Below are 14,130 nucleotides of genomic sequence, written 5' to 3' on the forward strand. Positions count from 1 at the left end.
TGGTTAGTTTAAAAAGAACCAAACTGAAACCAACCAGGCCTAATCGGATTGGAGAACTGACCAGAAATACTTTAAAACCATCCAACTTGGTTTCACCAGTTTGATGAACAGTCTTAGTGGACACTTAATAGTTAATACAATTAGTTGAGAAGCAGGAGACCTGTGGGGGAGCCAGGGGAGCCATGGTCCCCCTATGGTTTAGAAATTCCCACTTGTAATATATTTTCCATTTAAATTTCCCCGTCCCCACCCTAATGGTTGATCACTCTATACTTGTTCCTTCCCCCCTCCCAATCCACTTTAGTTTTTGGACCCCTTATAAAATATTCCTGGCTCTGCCCCTCATGGGACAAAATATAAAAAAGCATTGCTCAATGGTAGGTGTAACCAAGGATCAAAGTATCGGTATCGAATATCGTATTAGACAACTTGGATACGGATACGTATATGCTTAGGAAACACATGGATATGGACGAAAAATATAGAAACATTTGGATACGCTAGGAAAATGCAAAAAAAAATTATAAATATATTAATAATATTATGTTTAATGACAAAATAATTATAAGTAATATATAAATGGATAGGATCTTTATATTTTAATGGTATATATGAAGAAATGTATTACAATAATATAGCGAGATGCATAGATATTATGCAATTTTATTTATAGTTCATCAATCAAGATTCTAAGACATATTATATAGATTCTTAGAAATTAATACATGCATAAAGCCATTAATATTTTATTTTCTATTAAAGTCCAATGCACAAAACATATGCAATTACTTTATTTAATTACTATATCAATATTTCTATTTTACTATTTTTATTTGTTAACATTAACAAAAATAAACATAAAAAATCAATTCTTAAATAAATTTGTTATTATAAAAAATAAATATGTTATTCTTATTTTTAAAAAATAAATATATTATTATAAAATGTAAAGTATTAATTAATAATTTATAAAAATATATAATCTTAACTTAAAATATATCAAATTTATTAAAATGTTAAAGATATATATCTTATGAAAATTCATAAATTTTAATTATCAAAATAATTATTCCATTATTAATATTTTATTTTATAAGATTTCTAAAATGAAAAATTATTTTATTTTATATAAATTTATTTTATTGGAATTGACTAATTCAATTTATGTTATATTCTCAAATATTTTTTAAATAATATTTTTATTTTTAAATAGTAAAGACATTATTTTTTAATACAAATTAAAGTATTAATTAGTAATTTATAGAAATTTGAATATACAAATAATGTGTAAACTTATAAATTTTAAGTGTTAAAATAATTATTATATTAATAATAATTTTATTTATATAAATTTCTTGAAATTAAAAATCAATTTTTGGTATATATGTAGGCATGATAAATTATTTATTCAATTGTTCATAAAATTCTAATTTTAAAAATTATTGTTTTTAATTTATAGTGGAGTTATTGAATATTAATATATATATATATATATATATATATTATTTATTTGAGTTGTATGTAGACCACTAGACTTTAATGTAATTGTTAGCACCCATTTTTTGCTCGGTCCCTTCACCCCATCTCTTAGTACCCTATTGTTAGACACCAGATACTCAGAAACATAACCAGATCAACTCGAGACTTCCTAAAATCTGAAATACCCTCCTCTGACACAACTCACAAGACAAATAAGAGCCTTGAGATCAATATCAACATCTGATCAGACATCATTCCTAGACTTTGAAAGGTACAACCTAATTACACATCAATTTTCATGACTAAATTCTAAAGATCGACTATTCATCACACCAACTTCCTTTCTAACGGCCCCGATCTATGTGATATCCAAATCCCAACTCCTCCAAAATCAAATCCAACATATCCATCACCCCAAGATCGCTAGGAAGTAATCAACTAACGAATCCCACCATAAATCTACCAAGATCCCATGACCCTGAATGATTACCAAGATTGACCTTATCTTTCTCAGATCAGAACCATCCACTTGAATCCTTCCCTTAATCCTTGCCTACCCACCAAATTGTAGCTCAAGATTCCCTCATTTAACCTCCCATCAAGCATAGATCATATTCCAACAAATCTCATTAATTAGAGCCTATCAACCATCATCCCAACTTCAAGTGACAAATCGGACCTTACCTTTGTGTTCAAAAACCAAAAAAATCTCACCATATCAAATCTCATAACCAAACACCTCCATTTGATGGTTGAAAAAGTATGATTCCATTTCAAACCCTCTCATGATTAAAAAATCATGATTTGAACTAAATCAATCAATCTACACCTCTGATTGAAAACTCATCACTTCCATTAGATTCAGGGTGATAAAAAATGCCAACCCACCAAACTTCATCCCAAAATTCCCCTATTTGACCCTTTATCGAACAAAGATTATATTTTAGCAAATCTTATTGATCCGAACTTGTCAGCCACAGATCTTAATCCTCCCGACCCTGTTTGTTCGTCAGAGCTCACCATTATGTTCAGAAACCCAAAAAACCCCGAGACACCAAATTTCATGACTAGATTCACACATTTGACCATTAAAATAGAAAAATACCATTTTGACGCACCAGATTAAGTCACCATATCATCTGGCCCAACCTGAAGACTTATATGGGTGATGGCTGACGTCAGACCCATTCTTGACCCATTATAACACTTGGACCCAAAATACCAAATAGATCCCTACTTAAAACCAAGAAAAAACAAAACCACTTTAAAAAGTTCATTAAATTTACATTTTCTGCCACTGATAGCCCCAAATATGAGACTGCAGCGTCTGGCACGCCCTTAGCTCCCATTGGCTGCACAAAACCCAGGAAAACCACCCCCAAATCGAAGAAAATGTTTCACCAAATAAGAGAGCTTGACTGGGCACCCATTTCTTTGAAATAATCTTGCCTATTTTAGTGAAAGAAATCTGCTCTGCCATAGACACTGTAACTGAGCGAATTTCAGATCATTTTCTCTATAAATAGAGGCCCAACTCGAGCTTGAAGAGGGGGGGGGGGACCGGATGAATTAGAGAGACTTGAAAGAAAGGAGACCTAGAGAGAGACAACTTAAGAAACCAGAGAGAAGTGAGAGATTGTTCTATAACTCATTCATTTTGCTTGATCCCCAAAGCTAAGCTTAAATCTCATTCATTGTCTTTTAAACTTAACACCAGAATCACTCAACCCAACTTCTGCCTTACTAGTTCCATTTGAAGTTCTTTTAGTTGCTGGAAAACTCTTGTCAAGGTACATGCCAAAAAGGTAAGTCTTTTTATTTTTTTTAGTTTTATGGGTTGCTTGAGGTTTTAAAATGTTGAAGAAGCATCGTTTTCAACTTCTTCTTGACTAAGAGTAGAGGCAGAGAGGCGAGAGTCTTAGGGAAATCAGTACCTAAGACCCGATAACATCACCTCAAAATCAATCTTAAGAGATGTTGAAAGCAGTTCCTCTGGATTTAAGAAATTCTTGCAACCATTTTTGTTTTCTCCTGAAAGAAGCTTTGTCCGAATAAGTCCCATATCGGGCTGCTACAATAGCTTGGTGAGGTGCTTAATACATTCCATCTCCCAATTCTTGGGATCTGAATCTCTTGATTGTATGCCTTTCTCATAGAGGACAGAGTCATTATCAAATACCTGAAATCGATATTTTCAAACCTAAAATGAGGGTTGATTTTCTCTAAAAAATGGGTGGCAACTCTAAATCTTTTGAGCCGGCCGTGAGCTTCCGAAACTCATAGTAATAAAGGTAAATGTATTTCTTTTACTATCAAAATTTGGTAAGTGGCTTGGTGGTTGAAAAAACATATGATCTTGGTCGTTGCGTAACTTTAGTACCGTTGTCGAATCATGCTGATCTCAATTTTTTTAAGTGAGACACGATTTATACTCATGAACACACCATTGGCCACTGTGGGCCCCACCTGGGCCCCTGTGCTTAACACTGACATGTTCAGCCATGATAAGTAGCCCAGCCCGGTGTACATGATTTTGTTTCTAGCCAAGCTGGGAGCAGAATCCAATGAACCAGAAATAGTGGAGGCCGGAAAGATAACCGGTGGATGTCCATCTGGTTGCCTAGAGAGACTAGAATGGTTGGATGGAAAAGATGAGCTCCCAGAATCATCAGCAAAGGGCTTCATTATTATGTTATTTTGAAAAGATGTTCTTTATCATCCATTCCTCTGTTTCACATTATAATGTGATTGCTTTCTACCTTATTGGAAATTAAGGCCTGTATAACGGATTGGGTTCGTTAATTTGGGCAGTAATAAGTTAGCAGAACACCAATGCTTCGAGATATATATTGTATCTGGAGGCTGAGCACCCAATTCCTTTGCACCAACGAAAGTGTTCACAGAGACAGGAAAATCAGTTTCAAGGATAACAGAGTTTTGACGCCCTAGGCTATCACTAAGAAGTTTGTTCTATTTGTTATTACCAGTACGATTTCAGTATACTGAAGCTCAGATTGTTACTTCGGATTATTTTTCTTTTAGCTTTTCTTTCCTCTCCTTTTCTTTTTATTTGTCTTGCTGACTTCTAGGAGGGTACCAAAATTTTGTTAAGATCCCCACAACCTTTATTCTCTCTGTCAAAATTTTATTATTGAACAAAGAAACATTATCAACTGTGGAGATGCTACTAATGACATCCATATCAAAGAAAGAAACTAACAAAAGAACAACTAAAGCAAGCAATTAAACAAAAAGCAGAAGTAATTTATTCTTTGCATATTCCATGCAGGATTCCACTCAAAATTCTTGGAGATGTAAGCGAAGTGGATCGACAGGCCTAAGATGGACGCCAATGGAGTCGAGAGCCATTCCAGACTGTCCAGAGAATCCCACAATCTCAGCTCCTACTTTGGGAGAAAGAGAGAAAGGTGTGCCCCCTCCAGGACCAAAGGGTCCGTATATAGTTACATTGGTTTCGAAATTGAGTGATGTTATGAGAGGAGTACCCCATGTATATGTAGTGTCATAAGTCCCACTAACCAAAGTCAGATACTCCTCAGGCCAAGTAATAGTAAACTGCAACACAAGTGAATGCGTAAAGTAACTATAACTTATTCATTTCCACAATTTAATCCAAATAAAAAAAGAAAAAATGATTTATTCAGAATTTATAGGGATTTAGGCTTTAAGGCATGGTTTTCAAAACCAGATTGGATCAGATGGTCGCACCGGAAAAATCGGGAACTCGTCAGGTGATTTCACCAAAAACCATTGATTTGGTTAGCAAATTGCTGACCCGAGCGATCAAACCGTTTGAACCGTCCAACGATTTGGATGTTTTTTATTTTTTTATTTTTTTTGTAAGAATGATTCATCCGTTTGATTCAAATGGTCGGACCATTCAACCCGAGAACCGGACTCCTAACCGGTTCATTGTCCGGTTCAGTTTTAAAAACCTTGCTTAAAGGTTTAAGGGTTTAGAATTTAGATTATAATGTTTAAGGTTTAGGGTTTGGGTTTTTAGGGTTTAAGGGTTTGGAGCTCAGCAATTAAAAAATTGAAAACTAACCTGAACCAAAAAATCTGATTAAACAAATTGGTGGATTTTGTGCTTTGGAAAAACCACAAGTATCAATTCAGTTTTGATTAACCAATATAAAAAACAGGTTGTTAACTGAACCAACCTGTATATATATATAATATAATATAATATAATATATTATATAATTATATATTTATTAATGATATATATTATAAATTCCAAAAGAAAACGAAAAATGAAAAAACCAAATCGATCAACCATTAACTGATTTATTGGTTTTGATTTGGTTTCAATTTTTGGTTTTCCAAAAACTGAGACTGGTGAAAAGGTCAACGGAACCGTAAGCAACCCTGATTTAGGGTTTAAGTTCTATGGTTTAAATCTGAAAAGGTCAACAGCTCCAAATGATTTCAATGGGTGATTCCCAAGATGGATTGAATCCTGCAATCAGTCGAAGGGCAGAAAAGAATAGCTTCTAAATTAATTGGTTTTATTGCTTTGGATAATTTGGAAAAATAGGAATAAATGCGTCTTTAATAATGAAGTGCTTAACCCCTACAAAAATCTTTTGTGTGTTATTAAAGCTTGGAAGGAGAGGAAGAAGATTTTGCTGAAAAAATGGCCAGGTACTTTGGAAGTGCCTGAAGAAGATAGATCAGTTTTGAAGCCATCAGTTTTGGTCTTTTTGCTGAAGAACCATTTGGGTCTTTTTAAAACCATCAGTTTTGGTCCCTCAAGTGCAGTTTCTTCTCTTCAAGCAGAAGCTTATACCTATATCCAAAGAGTTAAAGTAACAAAGGCCATTGGCAGAGGTCCTTTTGTGATTGAAAGCGATAGTAAAATCTTAGTACAGGCTCTGGTCTCAAAGAATCCTACTAAAGCTCCTTTCAAGGAAGAGAACAATTTGATAATTCACAACCTTGCAAAAAAAGGGCTATCAGATACCCTTTGGCTAGCAAATCGGCTGGTTTCACCGCCCTCTCTGTAATTATTCCGGGTTTCCTTTTAGTATGATCTCTCTTATTACCAAAAAAAAAAAAAAAAATCTGAAAATCAAGAGGTAATAGGAGCCAAGTATTTCCCCTCTTTAAACCGCTTAAGTACACGGAATTTCAGTACTCAAGGGTTGCTGTAAAGTAATTTATGAAAACATTAGCCAAAATCACCTCGTCCTTGTGCTCCACTTCGTCACCAAACGCATCTGAGTACACATATCGTCGTCTGTCTGCATCGACGCTTCCGAATTTGATGGAACGGATGACCTCACCGTCGTAACGGATGATGATCCTTGTAATCCCACGATCCATGGGTGGAAGGTACTCCCACGAATCACCACCCTCTCCACCAAATGGCCCTTCTTGGATAGTCTCCTGTCATCGCAATAAAACTGTTACTACCCAACTGTGTGTAAGAGTTAAAGAAGAAGATGAAAAGAAGCATAAGTTAATGCACGTTTTAGAAGAGACTCACCATCTCTGATTGTGGCAAGACCGTATAAGAGAATTAACTCTTCTGATCGTAACTGCAGAGATAGGCTTTAAGCTACTTGTTAATGCAATCATGACTACTTCTATGTATATATACTGATCAAATTTCGGAGACTCGCTATCTCCGAAAAACCACGTAATTTTGAAAATGACCTATCATGAGCATCTCGTACTTTGAAAAGCATTTAGTTCTCCAAAGCATCTCCTACGTCCTACCATTAGCAAGTTAAATTATTCAGGTAGACTGCCAAATTAGGTATCCAACTTGTCTTCATTTTTCTCATTCCTATACTTCTTCGTGTTTGTTTTCTCCATTTGTTATTTCTTGAAACTAAGGATTTTCTTTTCCTCTGATATGTATAAGATGTTAGAGTAGTTGTGCATCAACAAATTTCAGATTCGAAGTAGTTGAAGAGGAGGCTTGATATTGATTTCCCATGAAAATCATTGTAAGTATTGTTTCAGTTTAATTATTTATTTGATTTGCTAATTTGATTAGTTCAAGCTTTACTTTTACACATAAAAATTAAAAAATCTCGGGATTTAGTTCTTGATTTATTTTGTTGCAAAGCCTCAATTATGTTCTTATAAGAAAAGAGAGAAGAGGGAAAGCATGGTTTGGGTTTTCACCATGTTTTCTTTCAAGTATGTCTAGAATATCAGCGTAATACTCAAATGGAGTTTGCCAATTGGTGCAATACAGTGGAAGATTTGTATTAGAAGCTTTTGCACCATCTTAAGCTTAGCATTTCGTTGGGATTTTTGGCTCTTATAACCCTTAAACTTTGCGAAAAGACCAATTTTGTCTCAATAAATTTAAAGGGCTATTTTAGACCTCAAATTAATTTGAAAAGGCCAACATTACCCAAAAGCACAAGATGTTAGTGATGTTGTTTATAAATCCATTAAATAATGAACAAAATATTAAAAAATGCTGATGTGGCACTTTTCAACTTAAAAAACTAAAAAACTACATGGGGATCCCACCAAATAAAATAAAAACTAAAACTTCATGGGTCTCACGTAACACTTGGTTCACTTTTGTTGGACGCAAATAACGTAGGAAGAGGAGTGTGAATGACCTGTGATACATTTGCTTGCCAATAATAACATAGCGAGTTGACTGACGCTCTATCCTCCGTGTTGCATTGCACTCTGGAGGTAGGGTCCTGTGGCGCAGATAGTAACGAGCAGATCTACCTAGTTTGGTTCCACGGCCATGATGGGAGAAGCCTCTTCTGCCACCCTTTCTATACTTGGTTGTGGAAGGTCTTTGATGTGTATCATTCTCTTCTTAGTGTCTGTTCCACCAGCTAGCTTAGAGAGTGTGTCAGCCTCGATGTTCTCAGACCTCAAAATTTGTTGGATGTACCAAGAGTGGAAACAGGGGAGGAGCTCTTTGAAATTTGCTAGTTAAGCCAACATGGTGGGCTCCTGAGCCTCGTATTATTTATTCACCTGGTTAACCACTAGCTGTGAGTCACTGCAGATAGCAAGAAGTTTTGCGTCAACCTCCTTTGCAAGTGATAGCCCAGCTAGAAGCACCTCGTACTCGACTTCGATGTTCGATGCCTGGACATGAATCAGAGAGCATACTCCAATTTGACCTTGCTAGGTCCATAAAGGATTAGTCCGACTTCGCTTCCTCTCTGATGGGACGCATTGTCTACATGGAGGATCCAAAGCTTTTCGACCCAAATTGGGAGGAGTGCCACACTGGTCAAGGCCTCCAACGTGTTGACGAGCTTGTCCTCAAAGGTCAGCATGCTAAACATTCAATTGGCAATGAAGTTTACCAGGACCTAGGCCTTAATTGTAGGATGCAACTCAAACCGAATATTGTATTCGTTGAGTTCGACCGCCCACTTCGTTAGCCTCCCCGATGCCTCGGGCTTTTGCAAAACTTGCCTCAAGGGTCTATTGGTGAGCACGGCGGTAGTATGCGCTTGGAAGTATGTGATGTGAATAAAAATGATCATATTTTTATCCCGAAATATTCATTCTTTTACACTTAATTAACACTTAATTAGACTCATTACTATTGTATTTCGATTCAGGGCAAGCAAGAAGACGACATGAGGGAAACAAGGCTAATCGGATGATTTTGCACAGTTTCGGCACCATTCAGTAATTTGGGCATAACTCTCACATCCGGACTCCGATTGAGATGATTCAAGATGCATTGGAAAGATAAGGAATAACTCCACAACTTTCATGTTTTGGGTTTTGATAGATTCGGTCTGCATATAGGTCAAAATCGGGCCCAATGTTAAAGCAAATTCATAGAGAAGCCTAGCTCACAACTAAAGCCCAATTCGCAGAAAAACCTTGTAGCAGCCCAATTTATTAAAGAAGCCCAACTCGAATTCAAGAATAAAGAGTTTTATCATATTTAAATTTTAAATATAATCCTAAAAAGATAAAGAAGATTGAGATTACTAGATAAGAAATAGGATAGAATTAGATCAAAACTAATTAGGACTTTCTATTTTTGGGGAATGAACTCCTAAAATGAGTTGGAAACTGCCCCTCCTCCTAAAGTTATATAAAAGGGGGGATTACCTTTACGCATCAATCAATCCATCTCTGAAGCAAAGCAAGAAGGAGAAAAAGAGGAAGGCGACGGCAAGGAGAAGACAAGCTCATAGATCTCAGCTTCAAGGGTGACATCATGAGTTCTTTCTTACCCCTTGTTTGTTTTATTTCCTTTATCATGAATTAATTTATTTGTAGCTAGGGCTGTGGAAAGCCTAACCACGATAATGGATTGATTTTTATTCTGATTTGTTCAAGATTGTTATTTTTATATTGTTTATGAGTTATTATGCATAATGCGATTAGGAGGTTGATCACCTCTTAATTGATTTGGTTTATATGAATGAATTGAGAGAGAAATTCATATAGTGGACTAAATAATTCATAGTGTGAATTGAATGGTATATAGGAATATATATACATGATTCATCTGATGACACAGGTTTTTCATAGAACTTACTGCATCTCTATCATGAGAACTCTAGTCAAGAGATCGAAGGGTTACTTGATAGAGGTAGATTTGATATACCCCGAGAGGGAATATTAAATAAATTTAGAAAAACTTCAGATTATGAAAATAATAACTTATCTTGGTTAATCTAATAAATTGAGATCCATTGGAAGGGTTAGGTGGACCAATAGTCCTAGTGTTTCCAACTAGATCGTTGCAAGTTTTGTCATTAATTGCCTTTGTTTTTATTCTTTCTTTTTCTATCTTTTCAGTAGTTCCTATTGTTAGAATTCGGTTGTTCAAATAATTGAGGGAAGCTATAGTTCTAATACTTATTTTGTTAAGTATGGGCGCAATTTGTGAGTTACTACTTGATAACTAGTGCACTTGTTAGGGTTATATAATTATAGCTATCAGTATGGGCGCAATTTGTGAGTTACTAGCAACAGCAAGAAGGCTAGCTTCTCAATGTTAGGGTACCTGGTTTCGATGGTGTGTAGGACCTTGCTCACATAATAGACTAGTCATTGCACTCTATCTACCTCTCGAATTAATTCAGAGTTAACCACCTCATTACTTGCATAGAGCTTAAATATCTTTTCATCTCATCAAATGCCAGCTGGTACTCTTTGGTCCACTTAAAGTTCAGGTTCTTTTTTATGGCTTTAAAGAACGATAGGCACTGCCCAACTAACTTAGACATAAATAGGTTCAAGGTGATTATCCGACCTGTTAGCCTTTGAATATCTTTAATTGACCTATGGTGTCTCATATGTAGGATGGCCTAGATTTTGTACAAGTTGGCTTCGATGCCACGTCAGTTCACTATGTATCTGAGGAACTTGCTTGATGTGACACTGAAAACACATTTGTTTGGGTTAAGGATCATGTTTTATTTTCTTAAAATATTAGAAAGGTTGTTCAGGTCGGGAATTAGGGAGTTTGAAAATTGAGTTTTTACAGCCATATTATCAACATAAACTTCAATTTTATTTCCGATCAATTCAAAAAAGATTTTGTTTACAAGACATTGGTAGGCTGCCACAGTGTTTTTCAGCCAAAGGTTATCACTTTATAATAATAAAGGCATGTTTCAGTTCCAAATGTTCTCTTCTCCTGGTTGGCTAGATCCATATGGATTTGGTTGTAACCGGAATAGGCATCCATGAAGCTCAACAACTTGAACCCTGAGGTCGCATCTACCAGGAGATATATCATAGGGAGTGGGAAACTGTCTTTGGGGTAGGGCCTATTGAAGTCAGTGTAGTCGATGCACATGCACCTCTTGTCCTTGGCCTTTTCAAAAGCATTGAGTTTATAATCCAACTCAGGTATTGGACCTCTCTAACGAAGTCTACTGTGAAGAGTTTCTCGACCTCCTCATCTACTATCCTCCACCTTTCTTGGGTAAGGTTCCTCTTCCTTTGCCATACTGGTTTCACTAAGGGTCAACATTTAGCCTATGAGTTAAGACATGGGGGTTCTATGTCAGGCATATCTATTGTCGATCAAGCAAAAACATCTAAATTTTCAAGTAAAAAACTTACAATTCAGATCGCAATGGCTCTTTGAGGCATGCTCCAATATTCACCATCTTCGCGGGGTTGGTATTTGAGATCGGCACCAAGACGGTGACCTCCATGGGGTGAGCTCTTTCATTGTCGTTCTCCAGGGGTGGGTCTAAGTCAATGTCGGCATCTTGTTTGCACTTTCCTTTCAGTGTGCCCACGTAGCACTTCCAAGACTCGAGCTAATCACCTCACACCACTCAAAATCTATAGTCTGTTCAGAATTTCATCGATAAAAGGTAGGTCGACACCACGACTCTAAGGGCATACAGGATCGGTTGGCTTAAAATAACGTTGTAGGGCAAGGCAGTTGCTACCACCAAGAAGTCATGGTTGAAGTGTACTTGATTTGGCACCAAGCTCGTTGTCACTGGCAGATTAACTCGGCCTAGGGGTTCTACAACCTCTCCATTGAAGCTGACAAGGGGGATGTTGACCGGGAGCAGGTCCTTCCTTTCCAATGCCATCCGCTCGAACACCTCCAAGAAAATGATGTCCACCAAGCTGCTAGAGTCAAGCAAAATCTGCTTTAACTCGAAGTCATTTATCACCAACTTGACCACGAGGGCGTCATCACTTCCTTTACTCGAGAGCGCTTTGGTAGGTTCTTGTCCTCATGCACAAGCTTTCGAACTAAGTTCTTTCTGATTGGCATGTTGTAACTTGTTACAATAGACCCACCCATGATCATGTTGATTACACCATGGAGGAGCCGCCCTGCTAGTAGTGGGTCTCGTAGAGACTGGTCTCTACTCGACTGTGGCAATTCTCTTGGCTGGTTGGTAGGTTGGTCTTGGTCTTCTTACTTGATGAACTTCTTAAGGTAACATTGGTAGATCAGCTCCTTGATCACATCCTTGAGGTTACGACAATTTTCAGTGTCATGGCCGATGTTGCGATCGAAGTGATAGTACTTGTTCAAATTCCGGTTGGAGGGGTCCCCCTTCATCTGAGGTGGCCATATGACGTACTTGACTAACATGATTTGCATGAGAATTTCCCCTCTCTTCCCATTCAAGGAGGTGTAGTTATAGTGTTGTACGGGAAGGGTGTGAAAACGGTGGCCTCATGATCCATTGCTTTTGCATGGGGACCTGCTTCTTCTACGCCTTGGCGACTTGCTATGCTTGTTGCGAGGGGACCTACTGCACCTTGGTGACTTGCTTTTCCACCACTGCTTACTACTCCCTGGCTTGTCCTCTGATCTCTTTCTATTTTTGCTCATCTCCATTCGGGACCCTAGCGCTTCCTCTATTGTAGTGAACTTGGTGGCATGTATGTGGAATTGCTCCCTTGTTACTGGAGGGTTCAACACGAGCTCCCAATGCTAGTTAGGATGTCGGATGCCATTCATCACTGTGGTGATCTAACAGTGGGGTCGAGGTTGGGGATTTGTAGCCACTCTAAATTAAACCTCTCGATGAAGTCCTTGAGCCGCTTGTCTAGATGCTGGATCACATTCATTAAGCTCATCAATGACTTTGCACACCGCTTACTCGTGGCGAAGTAAGTTGTGAATAGGATGACAAACTAATTCCACATCTTTATGGAGCCTGGGGCTAACCCTGAATACCACATCCGAGCTGTGCCCTGGAATGTGGTTGGGAAGGCCATACACAAGCTTGCATCAGTGGCTCCATGAAGCTGCATCAGGGCCTTGAAATTGTCCAGGTGGTTGACTGGGTCGGTAGTGCCATCGTATGATTCTAAGTTGGGGGCCTTGAAATCGTTGGGTCATTGGGTCATCAAGATTTCAGTTGCTAGTGGAGAGATGAGTGTTATAGGCAGTACCGATGAGGTGGTGATCTGGCTTGCCTCTTCCTTCTTCCCTTCCTCCTTGTTTGTCTGCTCCTCATCCTTGCCAGACAGTTTTGTATGCCCTTAGCTTCAATCAGAATGATGTACTTTATGAGTTTATTGTAAATGAATAAAAGTGCATATTTGATTCATGTTCCCTTGGCATGTTTCTGTGTAATACCCTTAAATTGGACACTTAATGAGACTTGTGTTAGTTTAGAATGTTCACAGCTAGTGGGTCGGTCTGGGGAGACCTATCCTAATAAGGCTGACACTTTGGTGCCACCAAGTCGGTTGGGGTGGCCTGTCTCAACTGCCAAGGTGAGACCCTAGGCACATACAGTGTAGGATTAATTGAATCTTTGAACTGGACCAGATTTCCTATATTGCCTTGGACCTTGGAGATTGATGGGCAAAACTGGAAAGCTACACCCGACCCCTAGACTCGATTATGATATTGCACTAGGTGTCGGATTGGGCTATCTTTGATGTACCAATCAATGAGATCCTTAGCGGGGTCAAAACCTGGGTATGTTGGGACAGTCTGAGAATTCATATGAGTGGGTGATTATAATGATAGGATCAGCCCCTTTGTCGGACAAAGGTAATGATCAGGGATGCACTCTCAGTGATGGAAACCAAAACTGCCGGCAGCCGATTTCAATCGTTGAGATTTGTTTTTGCAAAGTATATTTTATATGGGATATAAAAGTATATATATTATGGTTTGTAAAATGTTTGCAAAAGGTTTTAATTCTCGGGATCCATATA

The 14,130-nt window shown here is 37.6% G+C and overlaps 1 protein-coding gene across 1 annotated transcript; it reads right to left on the reverse strand.

The window, feature by feature from the left end:
* Positions 1-4,581: 4,581 nt before the first annotated feature.
* Positions 4,582-7,075, reverse strand: LOC148872213 (jacalin-related lectin 19-like). Its single transcript, XM_088973016.1, has 3 exons — positions 6,992-7,075; positions 6,688-6,891; positions 4,582-5,055 (listed from the first exon to the last, which is right to left on the reverse strand). The coding sequence occupies exons 1-3, from the start codon at positions 6,992-6,994 to the stop codon at positions 4,777-4,779; spliced, it is 486 nt and encodes a 161-aa protein (XP_088829142.1). The 5' UTR covers positions 6,995-7,075; the 3' UTR covers positions 4,582-4,776.
* Positions 7,076-14,130: the final 7,055 nt, after the last annotated feature.

This window comes from Nelumbo lutea, chromosome 2, assembly GCF_056320005.1.
Source record: "Nelumbo lutea isolate HS-2025 chromosome 2, American lotus-T2T, whole genome shotgun sequence".
NCBI classification, from domain to species: domain Eukaryota; kingdom Viridiplantae; phylum Streptophyta; class Magnoliopsida; order Proteales; family Nelumbonaceae; genus Nelumbo; species Nelumbo lutea.

Bases quoted from the DNA above. Each gene is read 5' to 3' on its own strand.
- LOC148872213 (XM_088973016.1), bottom strand. The intron at 5,056-6,687 runs GTGATTTTGGCT...CTTGTGTTGCAG, and splicing joins AAGTGGAGCACAAGGACGAG to TTTACTATTACTTGGCCTGA.